The following is a 24,687-nucleotide window of genomic DNA, read 5'->3' on the forward strand; positions in this document are numbered from 1 at the left end:
TTATACACGGTAAGGGCTGGGATACATATAAGACAACGTAAGATTAAAAAACCATTATGAAAACTACAAATTAACGCAGGAGAGGCCTTTGAAAGATCAAATTCTCGAACGTCACCTCAGCGCGCGGTTTGTTTTGATTACGTGATGATCTAGGCGGGAAATTATTCAGTGAGTGAGACATTCCCGAGTACAGTAGCACAATACAGTATTTGTAAGCTAAATATTTACAGTACTGTACTGTTCTGGTAAGTTTATGTGCAACTTAAAGTACAATTAAATAACGTTAAAGCAAGAAATAAAGTCTTATAAGCAGTTTACCTGATAGGCGTCAGAATATTGCCTTTTTTATTTGTTCGTTTTTTCCACAATACTGTACAGTATTTGTAAGTTAAATATTTACTGTTCTCGTATGTACTGTACTTGTAAGCACTGCACTTAAATAAAGTTAAATCATTAAATAAAGCCTTGTAACCAGTTAACCCGAATTATATGATTACCCATGATCGGCGTCGGAATATTGCCTTTTTTGTTTGTTCGTTAAACTCTTACTGTACTGCTTTTCTACAGTACTGTATTTGTAAGTTAAATATTTACTGTTCTGGTATGTACTTGTAAGCAATTAAAGCATTAAATAAAAGCTTTGGAACCAGTTAACCTGATTTATATGATTACCCATGATCGGCGTCGGAATATTGCCTTTTTTGTTTGTTCGTTAAAGACTTATAATATAAGAAAAATACATTTTTGTCTTGGTATCTTTATCTATTTGCTCAGGTTTGCTGTAATGGTTTGGATCATTTGATGCAATGCAACTTGTAGAAAACTGTGAATAAACTTTCGGGAAGTGAACGAAAATCTGGGACATGAGACTGACCTTGACTTCACCCTCTCATGTATCATCTGTCATTTCACCACCTGCTATCGTGATGAGTGGATGTACGATTTTTTCGCTCGTGGCCATACCTAACCACGCATAGGTACACCCATTATCTCGACCCAGACAGAAAATACAATCTTTTTCCTCCCTTGCAAAACACAAACAACCACCCTGTTTACGAGACAGCAATATATACTGCGAAAATAACAAGATAAAATGATAAAGATGAACGTAAAATGACAGAGAAAGATGAACATGTTATGACGGAAGAAGTACGTTTTCCCCGTCTGTAAACGTATTTATTTCTGCTTTGTATCTGTATTCGTAATAATTAGACTCATTGTTCTGAAACTGCATTACGATTCTATTTTTAGCCATTCTCGTGGTGTGGGAGCTGGAAGTTGTGACACAACTTCCTTATTGCTAATCGGACTGACCCTCCACTTTATTCTCCCGTGGCAGAGTCTAGCCTTGGAGGACGTGCAGTTTTCTCATTTAGGACAGAAAATTCAACTCTTTCGCTCCCTTTTCCAAGCATGGGCACAACGATAACGTAAAAAATAACTCGAAACTACCATAAATATATATCAAAAAGGTGAAAATGTATTCATAACATTTTTTTTTTTTTTTTCAGCCATTCCTAACAGAATATGTACTGAAATCATTCGATATCACAGTACTGCCTTTCTAAGTTAAATATGTACTGTTCTGGTATGTACTTGTAAGTTAAAGCACTGGTACCAGTTAACCTGATTTATATGATTACCGATGATCGGCGTCGGAATGTTTCCTCTTGTTTACGTACAGTATTTGTGTTGAAGTTTTGCTCTGGAGTACTGTATTTGTGAGTTATAACATTAAATAAACCTTCTAACCACTTAAAGTGCTTTCTAGTGATTACCAGTGACAGATAACAGCAAAACAACACATATGGGGGGTCTAGGGAGCAAAATACGGAGTAGTTTAAATATACGTGATTTCGCACCTAACACGGCACGGTAGGAACGAAACCCACGTGTTCCGTGCGAGTTACCTGTACATCAAATCACTATTGTACATTGCATTGTGAGATACAAACAATAAAAACTGTACAGTACACATTATATGAGGAGAAACATACCACAGAGACCAGGTTGAGGTGTTTAATGGATGTTGGGGGTAAGTATCCGAGGCGCGTGGCGGGCTTATTTAGCCACGCCAGACGTATTGGTGCCACCTCTTGCTGCCTCGCTACCACTCTCTCTCTCTGCCTCCTCAGATGCAACTTGATGCAACACTTCCACTCTGTGCTGAATTTCCCTTTGTATAGTAGAGGCCATTGAACCGTGAGAATCCAACACAATGGAGCTAGCACGCTCGTACACAATGGTGGGAATGGGTGGACAGAGTGTTGACATGACGTCATTCAAGATGGCGGTGGGTTGCGGGCAGGCGGTGCAGGAAATTCAAAGTTCAAAATATTGTCCCAAACCCAAAATTTGTGGCCGAAAATCGATTTTTTTCAAGCGAAAGTGGAAGTTAGGGAATATTTGGTGCATGCCGCGAAAGTGGATTCCGCGAATCCTGCTGTAGCGAAAGTTGGTGCACTACTGTATAAAGATCTGGGACGAGTTGCCAGACAATGATGGATTAACACCGGCAGTGTTTACCTATGTTGCCTGTGGTTTTTAACTTTGATGGAGTTTTGGTTGAATGTAAAGATAGTTGTTATTCTCGACGTCCATAATTGTGGAAAAGTGGTTTCCATCAAGATGTTATCTAGCCTTACCTGCCTATGTGGATGTGGGCCAAATAAAACTTGCCTGTCAGAGCTGATGACACTCGCTCGCAGACCAGCTTGCTCTCTTCACCTCAATATCCCATTATTTCCTTCTTGGTGGATTACAAGGGAGTAAGAAAAGTTGCATTGAAGGTCCATGAGTGTTACTGCACCCAAATGCAGCACAATCAAACCATCAAGAAGGGCAAAAAGCACCAGTAAAAGAACACAGCACCCCCATTTTGCGGCTACCAACAGTTTGGATTTTCAGCATCATAATTTGGCGATTATCTTGGTGTTTACTTATATAAAGATGAGGATTAACACAAAAATCTTCCGTAGCTCAAGTTAACAAAATATACTACAGTTAAAGCATTATTTTATTCATCAACCAATCATGTATCACAGCAGGTGACGAGATGTATTTTTAGATGAGTTTGCAGTCAGCCAGCACCCGGGCTGTGAGGCACTTATTCCAAAATGCCACCATGTTGACCAGCCAATCAGCAAGCAGCTGAAAATTATTGGCTGCCCATTCTCCATTTCTATAGGGTCTGTATTAATTACTAAACCAGTCATGTTCAAAGCCAATCACAGTGCTTCCTGCCCACACCGAGCATGAAGGGTGCATGCCCGAGAGCCCCATTGCCTGGCTCTGGCTCGTGCATTGTCTCCTCTCTGTTGATGGTGTGTGGTTCCAGTGTGATGTACGAGAGGATTTTTTCTTTCCCCGTGTTTCCTCCACCTGCCCAGTTTTACCATGGCCAATAGTAACCCTCCTATGCCTGCAACTTCTTCGAGAAAGGGGAAGAAGAGGAAGCCAACTTAAATTACACCCAGGAGTTAGATGTAGTAAGGAGGAACCCCTCTCCCCTCCCCTGTCCATTCAAGTGGGGTTGTCTGTCATAACCAGATGGGAATCTTACAGTATTGTTCACTTCCATTTAATGCTTTACTAATTTCTTTTCCAGGTTGTTAGAGTTTGCTGATGACCAGTTTGATATCGGTTTGGGGGTAAGGGAGGCAACTTTTCCAAAATGACAGACTCATAAGTAATTTTTGCCATAAGATTAGTTATATCTAAATCGCGAAATTCTCAATTTGCGGCATATGCCCAGTCTCATAAGACCATGATTTAGGAGATTCCACTGTAGTAGTAGTAGTTGTTTTAGTAGCCTGGTATTAGCAGAGGTGTAGTAGTAGTAGTAGTGGTGGTGGTGGTGGCGGCGGCGGCAGCAGCAGTAGTAGTAGTAGCAGTAGTAGTAGTGGTGGTGGCAGTCGTAATTCTAGTAGTAGTAGTAGTAGTAGTAGTAGTAGTAGTGGTCGTAGTAGTAGTAGTAAGATTATTGTGGAGCGTAATGGTGGGGTTAGGAGTTTAGACAGATACAAGGCACAGATGGTGAAACAGAAGAAAGAAAATACTGATTGCAGATTGTGCTATGGTATAGGTTTGTTAATTAGGCTTATGGTTAATGTACACAGGCATTAGTTTGCGACTGTCCACCCACCTTACAAGCTCAGCAGCAGCCGGGGAGCTCGAACTCACAATAAGACACACTCCAAGCATAAAGCCAGTACCAAACCGTTCGGCTGTAGTAAGGACAGTGATTCTTGTCCCCTTATACTCTTTGTATGGAGAGTCTTCCCATGGCCCCCATTCTTCCTATAAAAAAAAAAAAAAAATCTTCGTTATAAGAGGAAGATTATGAGCTATTTGTTTTTTTTCTGCATGAAGGAGATAGGAAGGGGTATGTAGAAATTTTTCATGACCCGTGTTCTTCCTGAAACCAAAAGTTTAAATTATGAGTAGCATTAGTCACGTGTTGTCCTGTGAACTCTGGTCCAATCCTCTTTGTCCTCAATCTTCCCCTCATCGTATTTTAATTCTTCAGACTTGCATATTGTAGTGTCCACCTATGGTATCAACTAATACCTTGAAAACCTTTTGTGCTGTCTGTGTTTTTCTTTTCCCTTTCTAGTCCTCAGAACCACATAAAGTACCTGTATTAGAGGACAATAGCTTCAGGCTTTGCTTGAGAATACTTCTTCATCTTGTATGTTCCTACTCCACACTCTCATTTTAGACTTCTCTTCCTTTTCCTCAGCTCTTCAGTCCTTGTCTCACAGACCCTTTCCTGTGTTTTCCACACTATCTGCTCCTTTTTATAACACCCTCCCACACTATTTTCAAACATTTCCTTTTATAATTTTTCCTCATCCTTCATAGACTTTCTCGTGGTGTCCCCACAAGTTTCTCCATTTGTCTGTATTTTAACACTCCTGTATTCCAACACTCTCACTGTCTAGTATTGTTCCTCGACACCCCCTCCCCATCTCCTCCACTCACCCTGCCTCTCTCTACCCTTCCCCACTCTCCTCTTACCTCCTCACACCTCACTCCATGTACATAATGAGTTCCTTGGGGAGTCTCTCTCTCTCTCTCTCTCACACACACACACACACACACATATACATTTTACTTTTTTTTTTTTTTTTTTTTTTAGATTTCCTCTGTTTTGTTTTCATATTTTTATATCCTGCCCATGTTTGTGTGTGTATGTGTGTGTGTGTGTGTGTGTGTGTGTGTGTTGTAGTAGTAGTAATAGTAATGGGTGAGGCATAGCTTTTGTATCAGCGCCCCGTCCTTTAGACTTTTCAGTCTCTTTTGTTATGCTGTGCACTGATTATTTTAATTACTCTTCCACAAACCGTTTATTGTCTTTAAGTTTTTATGTTAATTGTGTTTCTTGCTTTTTCTCCGACTGTTGTACCACTGCGTTTTGCCCATGGCCTGATAACATGAAGTCACAAGCACTTTCAATTCAGGAGTTCTGGCCATACTTCTTGATATGGGAGTTTCCAAATCTCCTTTCACTAAATCAGTCACATAACTTAAAAATAAACAACAGACAGGACATTCCAGCTGACCACCTATGTTCAAGATTTGAAGCCTAAGTATAAATTTTATTTACCCCGTGTACATTTGTATGTGTATATATATATATATATATATATGTATATATACACACACACAGTACATCTCACAGTATGCGAGTTCTGAGTACGCGACCCCCCTTGTATGCGAGGACCTGTTTTTTTTTTTTTTTTTTTTTGTTGTTTTTAAATATGCGAATTGAACTCCTTGTAAGCAAGACAGGCAGCGAAGAGTGGCCCAAATCCTGGGTTACCCCAAGTACACGACATTACCCCCCCAAGAAGCAATAACAGGTAAAGGTCTATCTATCTATCTGTCTGTCTATTGCCAGACGCCATAATCCCGTAAGGGGTGGCCATGTGACTTTGAGTTATTTGTTTTACAGGGAGGGGGACTAACCCTCCACCAACTCACTTGTTGACAGATAGGGAGCACGTATGGGTTGGTTATATGGTTACCACCCAGCGTTGTAAATGGTTTCTCGGCTTACAGGAAACCATTTGGCTTGTCACTCAGTGTAAAGCCACCTGTAAAGGAAAGTGACAGGAAAGATGGGTAGGAAGAGAGGAGGGCAGGCACAGAAATAGAATGATAAAGGCTAAGGAAGAAGTAGGCAGCACTACATCAAGTGAGTGGATGATGGTCGCCACCACTTACCACCAATGATTTACCTAGTAAAGCCATGATCTTGTAGGTTTACTTTATCTTAGGTAATATGTCTTAGATAGTTTCCCTGTATACCACAATACTTAGGTCTGAATGGCATCTCAAGGGTTACCCATGAAGGTGGGTGCCGCCCATATGTAATTTTTCCCATAAGTTTATGTATTCACAGTACGCGAATTCCTAGTACACGACATCCTCTGCCGCCCATATAGGCACGTACTGGGGGATGTACTGTATATATATATACGTTACCCTCGCGTCTAACACGCGTTTGTCCAGCACGGAGAGCAAAAAATAAGTACGATTTAATACAATTTAATTACTGTAACATGGGTGCATTAGCATAACACGCACGGAGCTCCGAGAAGTGAGTGAAATCCGCAGAGTTCGCCTCTAGCACGATCACCCCCGGTCCAACACAGCCATACTTGATGTTCCTGTGATGCTGACTGCCAATCAAAACTTCTGATCAAGTTGCCTCCCCCATCCGCTATCGTGACGTGATCGTGATGTCGCCCAATCAAAAATGCTTCTGCTGTCACGTGATGTTTTGTTTAAATTTCTCGCGCTACAGCGCCACTCAGTCGCATAATTCGCATTGGAAGGTGCTTTTTTCTCGCTGCATTTTCTGCCCTTGCAACTGCATTTTATCCTGCTCACGATACCTAGGAAGCCTTCTGAGAACCCCAAGAAGCGGCGGCACCTCCCTCAGGCCACCAAGCTAGAAATCATCGAGAGGAAGAAGAAAAGGGAGAGGAAAGTGGACATCGCCAAGGCCTACGACGTGAATGAAGCCAGCGAGAGGACCATAATAAAAAACCAAGACAAGATCCTGGCAGCAGTGAAGGCTTACGGAATGCTAGGACAGGCAGAAACAGGACTTTCCATGGATGTGGATGAGGATAGTGTTTCTGAGTGTGATTTTGCAGGATTTATGAGGGAGGTTGAGGAGGAGCAGCAGCCATTACCCGCTAGTGACACCAGCAGCCATCCTCCGGTGACCCAGTAGGACTACCTACAGCCTTGGATACCACCTTCCATTCCCAGCAAGCCCACCAACACTATCCTAAAAGGTTAGTTATCATTCATAGTACAGCACCATTTATTATAATTATAAATTAGGGCGTCGGGCTATAGATAGATAGATAGATAGATATAGACAGTAGTACCAATATATGTAAAGGTATATGGTAGGTATTTAGGGTGACTTTTCGTAGGGTTGCTGACATAATACATTTTTCCCCATAAGCTCTGTTGTTTGTCCAACACGTTTTTGGTCCAACACGGGACCTGTGCATGACAATATTACCGTGTTGGACACGAGGGTACTGTAATAAGGAGAATTGACAGTGGTGAGAAGAATGCCAAAGGTGCCCACCATTATGAACTCAGTGAGGTAATTCTTAACCAAATGGGCTCAGTGATTCCACCCATATAATAACAAACTCACAATCTCAAGCTGAGTAATTTTTTTTTATATATGCAACACAGACAGCTAACTGTTGAATTGTAACTGCAAGAACTGAGTGTTAAAAAAAATAATATATACCTATTTTGGGGTATTAAAGGGAGCAGGCAGGTCACCTGCGGCACTGTTTACCGACGATTTCTCCAACCTTTAGAAGTAAGTTTATAAAAATGCCCAGTAGCTGTGGTAATCCAGGAGTATGAACAAGTAACCTGTGAAAGACTCATCTCAATAGAAAATTTAGAAGGGCCATGCCCATTTGGTAAAGAATTAATTTTCATGAATTGACGACTCTTACAACGATGTGGAAGCAGTTGAGAGCAAAGACAACACCGCTTGTGTTTTCTCCCCATTGGACTGTGAGGGGTTCCTGAGGGAGGTTGAGGTAAATGTACAGTTTACTTGAGGTAGTAGAAAGACCTTAATAATTCAGTTCATATTCCTGTAGTTTGTTTTCTTTATTTTTTTTACTGTTTTCAGGGTGGGAAATTTCCTTTTCCTGCTGAAATAGTTCCCACTGTTTTTATAATCATGTTCTTTAACACATGGCTTCCTGGTGTCATCTATAGATGACCGCCGCCTGAAAACGTTTGGGTAGCATATATACACGATCTAATGTTTCGCAGAGTTGTTTGAATATTTTGCGGGTAATCACCACCACAGGCAAACACTGGCAACCCTCCTGCATGCATCCCAGTCACGCTCCAGTTACCTTCGTACCTCCGTCCTGAATAGACCTACACAAAAACTTTTCCCTGTGTCCGGATCCTCGGCTGAGTGCCTGCAGCTGTTGACATCAACATCAATGAAGTTAAAGGGCCAGAAAACAAAAGGCCTTAGTGATAGTGTGACAGGGAGAGAACCAGAAGTGTCATTATCGCCAATTGGGAGTGAGGAAGGTGACTCTTCCTCCGAGGAAAGTGACCTTGCCTTGCAGAGTGTCAAGATATATGCATCGTCTCAGGAGGGTTGATCACATGAGTCCTCTTTTGTGCCACCATCGTCTCCCCTTTTATGTTCATCTGCCATTTTCATTAATGAAAATGGTTCAGAGGATGTTGATGATCCTGGAGAGGGAGATATTGCTGTGGTTTAGGAGATGGAAGAGGAGGTAGGGAGTGGAGGAAGGGAGGAGGAAGTGTCATAGGCCAAGCCTATTACCAGCTCTCCAAATGCATCATTCACGTCCTACTACTGATGCTTCCACTCAGCCTTTCACTAGACTAGCCTCTCAACTTACCACTTTTCCTATCAGTCAATGTGTCACTTGTCTTGCTTCTCGGTCTGCCACGCCACCTGCCCCGACATGCCACCCTTCCTCACCACCTGCCCTGACACCCCCCCCCCCTTCCTCACCACCTGCCCCGACACCCCCCCCCCCTTTCCTCACCACCTGCCTCGACACGCCCACCTTCCTCACCGCCTGCCCCCGACATGCCACTCTGCCTCACCACCTGCCTCAACACACCACCCTGCCTCACCATGTGCATTGCCACCTGCCTTGACAAGCCACCCTGCCTTGCCATATGCCACACAACACCATTTTGCCTCATCACCACATCCAGGTACATCTGGGTATGCAGGTACTGGTGCACGTCCACATACATTTTATGGCTGCCGGACACATGCCTGACCCCTGTCTTCACCATCACCACCACCATCACCATCACGTGCCTCATTAAGGGATATTCCGCCTTAGTCATCACTACCCTGTTAGTGGCAGGGGCAGGCTAGGCAGGGACCAAGGGTAGGTGTTATGGACATGTTCACCTGGGAGGAAGGGACAGGGTTTCAGCCCAATGTACCTGTTTTTGATGAGACAATGCAGGTATGCAGCCAGAATTCCCTTGAAGTGTTAAAGTTTTTATTGCTTTTTTCACAACAACAGTGATGGATTTTACTGTGAAAGAAATAAATGCTTTCAAGGAATGCTGCTGCAGTTGGAGTGAAACCTCACACATTCATGAAAGTGCCAAAATGAAGAGCTGGACACTGTTGAATGTAAGTTAGATGTATGTTTGGCTTGCATTGACAGTGTTGATGCCACACACACACACACACACACACACACACACACACACACACACACACACACACACACACACACACACACACACACACACACACACACACACAAAAGAAAAACAATTATAAGTACTGGTTGGTGGATGATATTGCATCAACATTTATGTTTGGAAAGTACAAGTCATGGGACAGGTACCTCAACATCCTCAGGTACCTGCATTTCGCTCCCAACATGGGCCCAGATCCGAACAATATGCTGTTGAAAATTTGCTCTATTATGGAAATGATGAAGGAAAAATTTAGGGCATATTTCAAACCATTCCAGAATGTGGTTATCAACGAGTCATTTGTTCTGTTCAGGGGATGGCCTGCCTTCATACAGTGTGTAACATCACAGAGGCATCAGTTTGGAATAAAGTTTTTTGTTTTGCGTGGTTACAAGATTGACATCATGATAGATTTCATTGTGTATACAGCAAATGATGAGTTATCGAAGGACGACCCCCATGGCTTCTCAGGCTCATTCGTCTAGAAGCTTATGGACAGGTACTTCGGTGGGAACCGTATCCATTATACCAATAACTACTACACTGCGCCAGGTCTTGCAAAGTACCTGCTAGAGCACAAAATAGGATCGTGTGGCACTGGCTGTGTGAAGAGGAAACACTGGCCACCTTTTCTCAAGGGCATTGTGAAGGGGGGGTGCAGGACCATGAAATCAGGGAAACTGCTTGCAATTCATTAGTACGATAAGAGAAAGGTTAATCACCATACCATGATACCATATTCTAATACTGATCTGTTGTTACAACTCAGCTTTGAAGCTGAAGAGATTGTAGTTTTATGCAGAGTTAAAGTGAAAAAGAGTGTACTGTAATAACCAAAGGGGCACAAGAATTCATCTGTCTATCTATCAATCTATTGCCAGACGCCTCAGTCCCATACGGGGTGGCCACAAACAAATTGCCTCCATGTCGCCCTGTCTCCCGCCATTTCACTGCCCTGCTCCCAGCTCACACCCCCCTTTCTCATATACCTCTCCACTCCATCCCTCCATCTCATCCTCAGCCTCCCCCTCCCTCTCCTCCCCTCCACCTCTCTCACATACACTCTCCTCATCAGTCTCTCACCCTTCATCCTCTCCACATGGCCAAACCACCTCAGTGTGTTCCTCCTAACACTTCCTATCACATCCACATCCACACCACAATGCTTCTTTATATCTTAATTTGTCAGCCTGTCTCTCCATGTGACTCCAAAGGCTCCTCTTAAATAACTAATTTCCACTGCTCTCTGTCCTTCCAAGAACGTCCAAGCTTCACATCCATATGTTTGAGTTGGTATCACAATACTGTCATGTAGTAACTTTTTCACTTCCATGCTCACTTCCCTGTTTCTTATCACTGCTTTCAAGGAACCAGCAATCTTTCTTCCTTGTTGTACCCTTTCAAGCACTTCACCCTCCGAACTTCCATCCTTACCCAACACACTACGTAAGTACTTAAACGTACTCACATTTTCCATTTCCTCACCATCCAACCTCACTGTACATTCACTGACTTCACCTCTTCCAAAGACCATCACTTTACTCTTCCCTACCTTCACCTTTAGATCCCGTTTCTTACACTCCCAAACTCATCCACCAAGCCTTGCAGCTCCCCTTTGTCTTCACTCAACAACACAGTATCATCTGCAAACAACAGTACAAGGAGTTTCCAAACACTACCCTCTCTCACCAGGGCTACTCCAACATCCAACAAGAACTCATACTAACATAAATTATATAGTCACTAGGTATTTTCTACATCCCCTCTATAATTCCTTGTTCCTCTACAGGTGTATGGGCAAGTGGAGCAGCAGAGTGATGGACGAGAGGTGTTTGAATGGTCACACAGTTACAGCAGAGTGTACCAGCCACACATTCCATACTCTCCAACACACACCTTCCTCAACTTTGAACTGTACAATGTGGAGGCCAGGGACAGAGTTAAATGTGTCTCTGGAACAGAAGGTGAGTGACAGACATAGAGCAGGCTCCCTGCACATTTATTTGACATTTCCCTGCATGGAATTTTTCCTAACACACACACACACACACACACACACACACACACACACACACACACACACACACACACACACACACACACACACACACACACACACACACACACACACACACACACACACACACTAATTAAAAAGAGTTTGTGGAAGGGGAGGGAGTGATTAGAAATGTACCGGTGATAAAAGATATAAAAGTGGAGGTACAGGAAGTGTATAGATTACTGGAAACCCAAGATGTAAGGAAAGCCCCAGGACCTGATGGAATTTCTAATTGGGTACTGAAGGAATGCAGGAAACAACTGGCGGATAAAATTCACAGTTTAATCGTGTGTTCTCTGGAAGAGGGGAAAGTCCACAAGAATGGAAGAGGGCAAATGTGGTACCAATTTATAAGGGAGGAAACAGGGAAGAACCCCTGAATTATAGACCAGTGTCTCTAACTAGCATGGTGCAATATTGTGCGAGAGAATCCTGAAAGACAGATGGATAAAATATGTAGAAGAGATGAATATTTTGGCTGAATGTCAATTTGGATTCAGAAGTGGAAGGTCATGTGTTTCTAACTTGTTGAGCTTTTACTCAAGAGCGATTGATGTGGTACAGGAGAGAGATGGTTGGGTGGAATGTGTGTACTTAGACTTAGAGAAGGCCTTTGACAAGGTACCTCATAAGAGACTAATGTGGAAACTAGAATATATAGGAGGACTGAAGGGGAAACTCCTGGAATGGATGAGAGACTTTTTGAGAGACAGACAAATGAGGACAGTAATAAAGGGTAGGATGTCTGGATGGAGGGAAGTAACAAGTGGAGTCCCTCAAGGCTCAGTGTTGGCACCAGTAATGTTCCTGATTTACGTAAATGATATGGTAGCTGGAGTGAGCAGTTATGCAAGTCTGTTTGCTGATGATGTAAAGATCTTGAGGAAGGTAGAGGTTGAGGAGGATTGTAAAATGCTGCAGGAGGATCTGGACGTGATTGGAGCCGGATGTGGGAAATGAAATTTAATGTAAAGAAATGTAAAATATTGGAAATGGGTAACAGTACCAGGAGGCCATCACTGAACTATTTGTTGGGTACTGAATTAATCACAAAAATGAGAGAAGAGAAAGATTTGAGAGTGCTGGTCCAAGATAGTTTGTCACCTGAAAAACACATTAACAAGATAGTTGGAGAGACTTATAAACTCTTGACTAACATAAGAGTAGCATTTCATTATATGGATGAGGACATGAAGAAAAAATTGATAGTGGCCATGATCCGCCCCAGGTTAGAATATGCAGCAGCAGTGTGGTCCCCACACAAAAAGAAAGATATAAACAAGATTGAAAGAATACAAAGAACAGCAGCCAAGATGGTCCCTAGTCTGGCAGATCTGTCATACAGAGAGAGGCTGGAAAAGCTGGATTTGCCTTCCTTAGAGGAAAGGAAAAAGAGGGGAGACATGATTGCAGTGTTCAGGACCGTGGTGGGAGTAGATAAAATTGACCGAGAAGATCTGTTTTTATGGGATAAGAGAGCAACAAGAGGACACGGAATGAAATTGAAAAAGTCAAGCTGCTTGAAGGATATCAAGAAATATAGCTTTCCTTACAGAAGTATAGACTTACGGAATTGCCTGGACAAAAAGATCGTCCAGTCTAAAAACTTAAACGAGTTTAAAGCTAAATTTGACTTACTGAGATACAGCAACGGGAACCCATGAGCATAGCATATTTTGTGTGTATCACAGTTAGGTATATTGGGTAAATACATAAGCATTTGGAACGACTTAGACGAAAAGGTGATGCAGGAGAAAAACATTCATGTGTGTAAAGGTAGACTAGATAAATGTGGATATGGAGACAGGACAACATGAGCATCGCTCAATTCCTGTATACTGCAAATAGGTAAATACAAATAAGTAAATAAACACACACACACAAACACACACACATCAAGGTAAACTACCTGATATTTGGAAGAAAACAAACGTTGTTCCCTTATTCAAGAAAGGGAATAGACAAAATCCACCTAACTACCGACCAGTATCACTAACCAGTGTTGTAAGCAAGGTATTAGAAAAGCTTGTAAGAAAAGCTTGGGTAAATCACCTAGAACACAGTATGATAACAGAAAGACAGTTTGGTTTCAGAAAAGGAAAATCATGTGTTACCAATCTGTTGAGCTACTGTGACAGAGTAACAGACACATTACAGGAAAGAGAAGGATGGGTGGACAGTATCTATTTAGATTTCAAGAAAGCATTTGACACAGTACCACACAAAAGACTTTTATGGAAACTGTACCATCAAGGAGGAATTCGAGGCAAACTGTATTGTTGGATGCAAGATTTTCTCAAGAAAAGAAAAATGAGAACAGTACTAGGGGGAAATTACTCATCATGGAGGGAAGTGACTAGTGGAGAACCACAGGGCTCAGTGCTGGCACCAATCATGTTTTTAGTGCATATAAATGATATAGACAGTAACACTAGAAATGAAAGCTATCCAAATATGTTTGCAGGTGATGCAAAAATACAAAGGAGAATTACTAACACAGACTCTTATAGGGAGCTACAAGAAGAATTAAATAAACTTCATGAATGGAGTAATACATGGCAAATGGAATTCAATGTGGACAAGTGTCATGTAATCAAGTTTGGTAAAAGTGGAAAAAGACCTGATTGGGATTATACATTAGGAAATAAAACCCTACACACATCAGAAAGAGAGAAGGACCTAGGGGTGATTGTCAATAACAGACTATCTCCGGGTGACCACATCAGTGAGAAGGTACGGAACATGTATACACTGTTTGCCAGTATGAGAATAGCATTTACATACATAAATGAAGACATGCTAAGAAATATAATAACATCATTCATCAGACCAACCCTGGAGTATGCATCAGTAGTCTGGAGTCCTCATCTCAAAAAACACATAGACAAGATTGAAAAAGTTCAAAGGGCCACTACAAGATGGGTACCAAGCTTAAGGGATCTAAGCTACGAAGAAAAACTAAATAAACTGAATCTGCCAACACTACAGGAGAGAAGGAAAAGATGTGACATGATTATGCCACAGTACCCTCGCGTCCAACACGGTAATATTGTCGTGCATGGGTCTCGTGTTGGACCAAAAACGTGTTGGACTAACAATAGAGCTTATGGGGAAAAATGAATTATGTCAGCAACCCAAGGAAAAGTCACCCTAAATACCTACCATATACCTATACATATATTGGTACTACTGTAATTATAATAAATGGTACTGTACTATGAATGATAACTAACCTTTTAGCATAGTGCTGGTGGGCTTGCTGGGAATGGAAGGTGATATCCGAGGCTGTAGGTAGTCCTACTGGGTCCCCGAAAGATGGATGTTGGCGTCACTAGCGGGTAATGGTTGCTGCTTCTCCTCAACCTCCCTCATAAATCCTTCGAAATCACATTGAGAATCACTATCCTCGTCCACATCCATGGAAGGTCCTGCTTCTGCCTGTTCTAGCACTCTTCTCTCTTCCTCCTTTTGCTGGAAGAAGCTGGTGATGAGTGTCTGAGTCCTCTTGTTAATGTGTCTCCTGTACAGATCAGCATAGTAACACACACTGTTTTCCACGGTATGTATCACTTCCTGGCGTCGGATTTCATTAGGATCCCTGTTCATGGCCTCCTTAAGAATTTCAACAGCATGAAGGATCTTGGTAACATCCTGCATCTTCAGGGGGGGAGATGGAGGTGCGTTGGAGTCTGCAGCAGCCATTTCCACCTCCTCTACCTGCGCCTCATCAACCGCAGCAACTCGACGAACAGCTTCGTCCAAGGTGGTCTCCTCTTGGCGTTGCACAAGGTCTGTTAAGTCCTCCTCTGCAACCTCCTCACAGCCTGGGACCCTCTGAAGTTCTGCCAAGGTTGCCTGCCTGCTGTCCTCAGGGCACTGAAGTGAATCTTGTTGGTGAGAAGTGGTGAAGTACGGAGTTAGCTTGCGCCAGGCATGGTTGATTGTTGCCACGTTAACACTATCCCAGGCAGCCACAATATTGTCAACACAATTTTTCATGTTGTACTTTTTCCAAAACTGTACAACAGTCATAGCAGCAGGGTTACTTGGAGTAGTTGACGTCATGGCAGGGTGGGGATATTCCTGAGGTGGTGATGCTGGCAGTGATGTGGCAGCTTTTGTTCCTGGTACAGGTGAGTCAAGATCAGGTGAGGACGAGCGAAATGATGCTGGTGAACTTTCGGGGCTTCCACCCAATTCTGCCTCCATCTGCTTCACTTCTGAAAAAGTTTCTGTTGCTTTCTGAAGATGTCGGCTTAGTCTCTGATTGTAAAACATCTTGAAGTTACTTATGACCTCCTGGTCAAGAGGCTGCATAAGTGACGTGGTGTTGGCTGGTAAAAACACCACCTTCACTGCTGGGTCTACATCAGTCAAGATCTGAGGATGTCCATGGGCATTATCTGCTAACAGGAGGATTTTCTCAGGAAGTTTCAGAGCTCTCATCTTGCGTTTTGCATCAGGGATGAAGTGTTTCTTAAACCATTCTATACAGGATACTGCCATCATCCAACCTGAGTAATTTTTATGCCAGATAACATCCAGATCTTCCATAGAGCGGTTGTAGAAGCACCTGGGGTGTGCCACCTTGCTTATCAAAAATGGTCTCATTTTATGAGACCCGGAGGCATTGACGGTTAGAAGTAGAGATACACGGGACTTGTCGACCTTCCTGCCTCGTCCCTGGCGGCTGGTTTTCATGATGTAAATGTTGTTAGACATCTTCTTCCATTGTAGTCCCGTCTTGTCCATATTGTACACTTGATGTGCTGTGTACCCTTCCTTCTCTATGATGTTCTTCAGTAGAGCTGGGAATTCTGAGGCAGCAATGTGGTCTGCTGAAGCAGTTTCTCCATGCAACTTGGCCCACCGTATCTCCTTCCTCTTCAAAAATGTTGCAAACCACCCTGTAGAGGCACAGAATGAGTTAGGCTGTGACCCAGTCCTCCTCGTAGCCACACTATAGAACTTCTTCGCCATCTCCCTGATGTTCAAAGAATCTACAGGAACACCCTCTGCCTCCTTCCTCCGTATGTACATACTGAGGTACCGCTCCATTATAATGATTGCTGAGTCAGTAGGCCTGCATCTGGAGTCAAGTGGCCCGCCTCCGTAAGCCTTCACTGCTGCCAGGATCTTGTCTTGGTTTTTTATTATTGTTCTCACACTGGCTTCATTCACGTCGTAGGCCTTGGCGATGTCCACATTCCTCTCCCTTTTCTTCTTCCTCTCGATAATTTCTAGCTTGGTGGCCTGAGGGAGGTGCTGCCGCTTCTTGGGTTTCTCAGAAGGCTTCCTAGGCATCGTGAGCAGGGTAAAATGCAGTACCAAGGGCAGAAATTTAGAAAATGCTGCGAGAAAAAAGAACCGTCCAGTGCGAATTAGGAGTGGAGCTGTGGCGGGAGAAATTTAAACAAAACATCATGTGACAGCAGAACCGTTTTTAATTGGGTGGCATCACGATCACGTCATGATAGTGGGCGGGGAAGGCTACTTGATCAGAAGTTTTCATTGGCTATCATCATCATGGGAATGTCCAGTATGGCAGTGTTGGACTGGGGGTGATCGTGCTAGAGTGAACTCTATGGATTTCGCCCACTTCTCGGAGCTCTGTGCATGTTATGCTAACACACTCGTGTTGCAGTAATTAAATCGTAATAAATAATACTAATTAATTGCTCTCCGTGCTGGACCCAAATCGTGCTGGACTAACGCGTGTTGGACACGAGGGTACTGTATATAAATGCATATCAGGGAATGAGAAAATAGACATAAAAGATATGGGGAAGCATCAGCAAGAAGACACTGCAAAAAACTGCATAAAAGGAGAGGTGATAAAGATGTAAGGAAATTTAGTTTCCCAAATAGAGCAATTGATCAGTGGAATGCACTACCGAATGAAATAGTGTGTGCCAAAACAATTCACAAATTTAAGGATATGTACGATAAATATGGTTTAAGACACGGGACAGTACGAGCTTGACTCATTCCTGTAAAGATCTATCTATCTATCTATAGCCCGACGCCCTAATCCCGCAAAGGGTGGCCGCAGACAAAACGCCTCCAAGTCACTCTGTCACCCACCATTTGACTCCCCTCCCCCCAACTCACCCCCCCCCTCCCTCATATACCTCTCAACTCCATCCCTCCACCTCATCCTCGGTCTACCCCTCCCTCTCCCTCCCTCCACCTCACCTACATACACCCTCTTAGTCAGTCTTTCATTCTCCATTCTCTCCACATGTCCAAACCACATCAGTGTATTTCTCCTAATTAGGTAAGAACAGTTAGGTAAGAAAACACACACACTACAGGAGAGAAGGAAACGTGGAGCCAAGAGACGAGCATTATAGGCAGGGAATGTTCAACTTTTGAAAGCAAACTTTACAGGATTGAGAAAATTTTTTTAGAAAATGCAGATTGGAGAAAATTCAGAGAAACAAGAGAGATACAGAGGAAGTGGGATATTTTTCTAGACCTGTATAATTCGGGAGTGGAAAAATTTGTGCCAAGAGTAAAGGGGAAAGAAAACAGGAAAAAAGAGTGGTTTAATACAAGGTGTATGATAGCAAAAAAAGAGAGAGACACGGCGTGGAACAATTGGAGAAAGAGAGGTAACAACAGAACAAAGGAAGAATATAAAAGAACTAGAAATGAATACACAAGAATACGCAAAGAAGAAGAAAGGAATTTTGAAAAAGGTATAATAGACAAATGCAAGGATGAACCCAAACTGTTTCATAGATTTGTTAATGGCAAACTGAAACAAAAGGAAGGAATCACCAAACTGAAAGTAGAAGGAGAGGTCTATAAGGATGTGGCAATGTAAGCAGAAATAATGAACAAACGTTTCCAGTCAGTTTTCACTAATGAAAAGGAGTTTGTGGAAGCGGAGGTAGTGACTTGAAATGTAGTGATAAAAGATATAAAAGTGGAAGTACAGGAAGTGTATAAACTACTAGAAGCTCAAGATGTAAGGAAAGCCCCAGAACCAGATGGAATCTTTAATTGGGTACTGAAGGAATGTGGAGAACAACTGGCAGATAAGATTCACAGTTTGATTGTGTGTTCTCTGGAAGAGGGGAAAGTGCCTCAAGAATGGAAGATGGCAAATGTGGTACCAATTTATAATGGAGGAAACAAGGAAGAACCCCTGAATTATAGACCAGTGTCCCTAACCAGCATGGTTGCAAAATTGTGTGAAAGAATTCTGAAAGATAGATGAATAAAATATCTGGAAGAGATGAATATTTTGGCTGACAGTCAGTTTGGATTTGGAAGTGGAAGGTCATGTGTTTCCAACTTGTTGAGTTTTTACTCAAGAGTGATTGACATGCTTCAGGAAAGAGAAGGTTGGATGGATTGTGTGTATTTAGATTTGGAGAAGGCCTTTGACAAGGTACCCCATAAGAGACTAATGTGGAAACTAGAGCATATAGGAGGACTGAAGGGGAATCTCCTGGAATGGATGAGAGACTTTTTGAGAGACAGACAAATGAGGACAGTAATAAAGGATAGGATGTCTGGATGGAGGGAAGTAACAAGTGGAGTCCCACAAGGCTCGGTTTTGGCGCCAGTAATGTTCCTGATTTACATAAATGGTATGGTAGCTGGAGTGAACAGTTATGCAAATCTGTTTGCTGATGATGCAAAGATCATGAGGAAGGTAGAGGTTGAGAAGGATTGGAAAATGCTGCAGGAGGATCTGGATAGGATACACAAATGGAGCCGGATGTGGGAAATGAAATTCAATGTAAAGAAATGTAAAATATTGGAAATGGGTAAAAATACCAAGAGGCCATCATTGAATTATCTGATGGGTAATGAACCAATCACAAAAGCGAGAGAAGAGAAAGATTTAGGAGTGCTGGTCCAGGACAGTTTGTCGCCTGAAAAACACATTAACTAGACAGTTAGAGGGACGTATAAACTCCTGACTAATATAAGAGTAGCTTTTGATTATGTGGATGAGGAGATGATGAAAAAATTGATAGTGACCATGATTCGCCCCAGGTTGGAATATGCAGCAGTAGTGTGGTCCCCACACAAAAAGAAAGATATAAACAAGATTGAGAGAATACAAAGAACAGCAACCAAGATGGTCCCCAGTCTGGCAGATCTGTCGTACAGAGAGAGGCTGGAAAAGCTTGATTTGCCTTCCTTAGAAGAAAGGAGCAAGAGAGGTGACATGATTGCAGTGTTCAGGACCATGATGGGAGTAGGTAAAATTGACAAAGAAGATCTGTTTTTATAACAAGAGGACATGGGATGAAACTGAGGAAGCCAAGCTGCTTGAAGGATATCAGGAAATATAATTTTCCTTATAGATGAATAGACCTGTGGAACAACCTGGACAAAGAGATCGTCCAGTCTAAAAACTTAAACGAGTTTAAAGCTAAATTTGACTTACTGAGAGAGAGAGTCGGGACCCCATGAGCGTAGCTCATTTCCTGTATATCACAATTAGGTAAATACACACACACACACACACACACACACACACACACACACACACACACACACACACACCAGCAAGATTAGACTTACCGTTTACCAAAGAACCCGATGTAATAGAATCTTTGAAATATTTGTGTCCTATAGGAAAAAGTGATCATGTGGTCTTTGAGTTCCAGATGATAACAGGGAACGTGGAGCCAAGAGACGAGCTTTATAGGCAGGGAAGATACAACTTTGGGAAAGCAAATTTTACAGGATTGAGAAAATTTTTCAAAAATGCGGATTGGAGAAAATTAAGAGAAACGAGAGATACAGGGGAAGTGGGCTGTCTTTCTAGACCTCTGTAATATGGGAGTGGAAAAATTTGTACCAAGAGTAAGGGGGAAAGAAAACACGAAAAAGAAGTGGTTTAATAGAAAGTATATGATAGCAAAAAAAGAGAGAGATAAGGCATGGAACAGCTGGAGAAAAAGAGGTAACAACAGAACAAAGGAAGAATATAACAGAACTAGAAATGAATACACAAGAATACGTAGAGAAGAAGAAAGGAATTTTGAAAAAGGTATAATAGACAAATGCAAGGATGAACCCAAACTGTTTTATAGATTTGTTAATGGCAAACTGAAACAAAAGGAAGGAATCACCAAACTGAAAGTAGAAGAGAAGTCTATAAAGATGCGGCAGTGCAAGCTGAAATAATGAACAAATGTTTCCAATCGGTTTTCACTAATGAAAAGGAGTTTGTGGAAGGGGAGGGAGTGTTTAGAAATGTGCTGGTCATAAAAGATATAAAAGTGGAAGTACAGGAAGTGTATAAATTACTGGAAACTTAAGACGTAAGGAAAGCCCCTGGACCTGATGGAATTTCTAATTGGGTACTGAAGGTATACCGAGAACAACTGGCGGATAAAATTCACAGTTTAATTGTGTGTTCTCTGGAAGAGGGCAAAGTGCCTCTAGAATGGAAGAGGGCAAATGTGGTACCAATTTAAAAGGGAGGAAACAGGGATGAACCCATGAATTATTGACCAGTGTCTCTAACCAGCATTGTTACAAAATTGTATGAGAGAATCCTGAAAGACAGATGGATAAAATATCTAGAAGAAATGAATATTTTGGCTGAATGTCAGTTTGGATTCAGAAGTGGAAGGGCATGTATTCACCTAATTTTATTTACTTAATTGTGATATACAGGAAATGAGCTATGCTCGTGGGATCCCGTCTCTGTTTCTCAGTAAGTCAAATTTAGCTTTAAACTCATTTCAGTTTTTAGACTGGACGATCTCTTTGTCCAGGCTATTCCACAGGTCTATACATTTATAAGGAAAACTATATTTCTTGATATCCTTCAAGAAGCTTGGTTTCTGCAGTTTCATTTCGTGTCCTCTTGTTACTCTCTTATCCCATACAAACAGATCTTTGTCAATTTTAACTACTCCCATCATGATCCTGAACACTGCAATCATGTCTCCTCTCTTTCTCCTTTCTTCTAAGGAAGGCAAATTCAGCTTTTCCAGCCTTTCTCTGTACAACAGATCTGCCAGACTGGGGACCATTTTGGTTGCTGTTTTTTGTATTCTCTCAATCTTGTTTATATCTTTCTTTTTGTGTGGGGACCACACTACTGTTGCATATTCTAACCTGGGGCGGATCATGGCCACCATCAATTTTTTCATCATCTCCTCATCCATATAACGAAAAGCTACTCTTATATTAGTCAAAAGTTTATACGTCTCTCTAACTGCCATGTTAATGTGTTTTTCAGGTGACAAACTGTCCTGGACCAGCACTCCCAAATCTTTCTCTTCTCTCGCTTTTGTGATTGGTTCATTACCCATCGAATAATTCAGTGATGGCCTCTTGGTCCTTTTACTCATTTCCAATATTTTACATTTCTTTGCATTAAATTTCATTTCCCACATCCGGTTCCAATCGTGTATCCTATCCAGAACCTCCTGCAGCATTTTACAATCCTCCTCAACCTCTACCATCCTCATGATCTTTACATCATGAGCAAACAGACGTGCATAACTGTTCACTCCATCTACCATATCATTGACATAAATCAGGAACATTACTGACACCAACACCGAGCCTTGTGGGACTCCACTTGTTACTTTCCTCCATCCAGACATCCTATCCTTTATTACTGTCCTCATTTGTCCGTCTCTAATATCCAGCTTAATCCTGCATCATCCTTAAACATACCTGGGGTTTCATTCTCTTGGGACTTATCTAGGAAAGATCATATTACATCTCTTTAGGATCTGTTTCCAAGAGAGTAGGTGTGCTAAGCCAACTCTATACCGTCTTTACCCCTGCACAGTTGTTGACTTTATACACGGGTTTTATTCGCCACTGTGTAGAGTACAACTCTCATGTATGGGAAGGCTCACCACATACAGCTCTTTTCAACAGGGGTGAGTCAAAGGCTTTTTGTCTCGTTAACTCTTCTCTTGCTGGCTCCCCTCAACCTCTGTCTCTCTGCCACACTGTTGCATCTTTATCTCTTTTCTATTGCTACTTCAGTGGTCACTGCTCCTCTGAACTGTCTGCTTGCATCCCTCTACCCCTACAATGGGCACGTAGCACCTGTCTGGCAACGAGCTCTCATCCCTTTTCTGTCACACTCTCTAATGAAAGAGTTAACCGTTACTCCCAGTCCTTCTTTTATACAACAGGTCAACTCTGGAACTGTCTCCCTCTGTCGGTTTTTTCTGTTTCCTATGATCTCCAGTCTTTCAGACGCAGTGTGTCCAGGCATCTCGAAATGAAAGGGTCTTGAATTTGGCTCTCTTTTGTATTGTTTTTGTTTTTTTCTTGGAAGGAACAGTTTGCAGGCTCCTGGCCTTTGGTCCTTCTTCCTTAGATTAAAAAAAAGAAAAAAAAAAAAATGCACAAAACCTTCCACAATCCTTCTCTGCATACTTTGCCGTATGCTTATTCCAGATCCAGGAATGCCATAAAGACCTTATAGTCTTTCTCACAAGCATTCTCCACTATCTGTCTTACCACAAATATCTGATCCACTCATCTTCTGCCACTCCCAGATCCACCCTGTTTATCACTGTCTTGGACTTCTGATATCTCTCTTACTTTCTCTATAATAATTCTTCCATATACCTTCCCTACCACACTCAATTACCTTACGCCACGATAATTCTTGCACTCACTTCGCTCACCTGTATTTTTATACAGGGGTACAATCACAGGCCTTCTTACATATCTCCGACACGCACTTCATTCTGCTCTCTCTTCTATACTTAATCATCTCTGCATACACCTCATCAACCCCAGCTGCTTTCCCATTTTTCAGCTGCTTCACAGCATTCTTCACCCGTGCGAGTGTCATGTTTCCTGGCACTGCATTCCTTCTCTGCACATCCCCACCATCAATCATATTTATAGCTGCTCTGCTCTCTCTATTCCCATTCATCAGGCTTTTAAAATATTCTTTCCATCTGGTCCTTACTTCATCCCTTGGGTTGAAATAAAAATAATAATAATAATAATAATAATAATTATTAATACTAATAATAATAATATGGAAGGAGCAGAGGCACTAGAAATGCTATTTTTGCACTGCTAATGTTGATAGAAAGATCTCTGGAAGTACAGAAGGATATATACTTGTGTTTTGTGGATTTTGAAAAGGCCTTTGACACCGTGAGGCATGAAGAGATGGTGAAAATGTTGCGAATGGTTGGGGTAGATAATAAGGATATAAGAATCATTGTAAACCTGTACTGGAATAAAAAAGCTGCTGTTAAAGTTGGAGAGAAGAAGATGGAGTGGGTGACTATAAAAAGAGGAGTAAGACAGGGATGTGTTCTGTCGCCAGACTTGTTTTCTTTATACGGACAAGGTGTAATGGACGAACTGAAGGAACTGGAAGGGGTCAAGATTAGTGGTAAGAACATCAATGATCTAAGGTATGCTGATGACACGGTTCTGCTAGTGGATTCGGAAGAGAAACTACAAGAACTTATGCATAGATTAGTGGAAGCATATCAACAGAAAGAGATGAAGATTACATCAGGAAAAGAAAGGCAATGGTACTAACAAATCGGAGAGAAGCGATAAATATCCAACTTAATATCCACGGAAGCTATACTGAGCAGGTGAGAAGTTTCGAATACTTGGCTGGTGTTATATCAGATGATGGAGGAAGTGAGAAGGAAATTGTAAGAAGAATTGGTATTGCTAAAGGAGCTTTCGGACGAATAAGAGTGTTGAAATGTTTTTTCTGGTCAGCACTATTATACGAGTACAAAACATGGACAGTAAAGAAGAAAATGAGAGAGAGATTACAAGCAGCTGAGGTATGGTTTTTTAGAAGAATGATGCAAATATCGTGGATAGAAAAAAAAAACAAATGAAGAAGTTCTGAGAAG

The 24,687-nt window shown here is 42.0% G+C and overlaps 1 protein-coding gene across 1 annotated transcript in view; it reads left to right on the forward strand.

Annotated features, from left to right (window-relative positions):
• Positions 1–24,687, forward strand: part of Hsepi (D-glucuronyl C5-epimerase) — a 208,722-nt gene that overhangs the window by 73,373 nt on the left and 110,662 nt on the right. The window contains exon 5 of the mRNA XM_080270673.1: positions 11,567–11,741. Coding sequence (XP_080126799.1) covers positions 11,567–11,741 — 175 coding nt within the window. The remainder of the gene's footprint in view (positions 1–11,566; positions 11,742–24,687) is intronic.

This window comes from Coenobita brevimanus, chromosome 42 (assembly GCF_032717465.1).
Source record: "Coenobita brevimanus isolate Jiangsu-jjx chromosome 42, ASM3271746v2, whole genome shotgun sequence".
Classification (NCBI taxonomy): domain Eukaryota; kingdom Metazoa; phylum Arthropoda; class Malacostraca; order Decapoda; family Coenobitidae; genus Coenobita; species Coenobita brevimanus.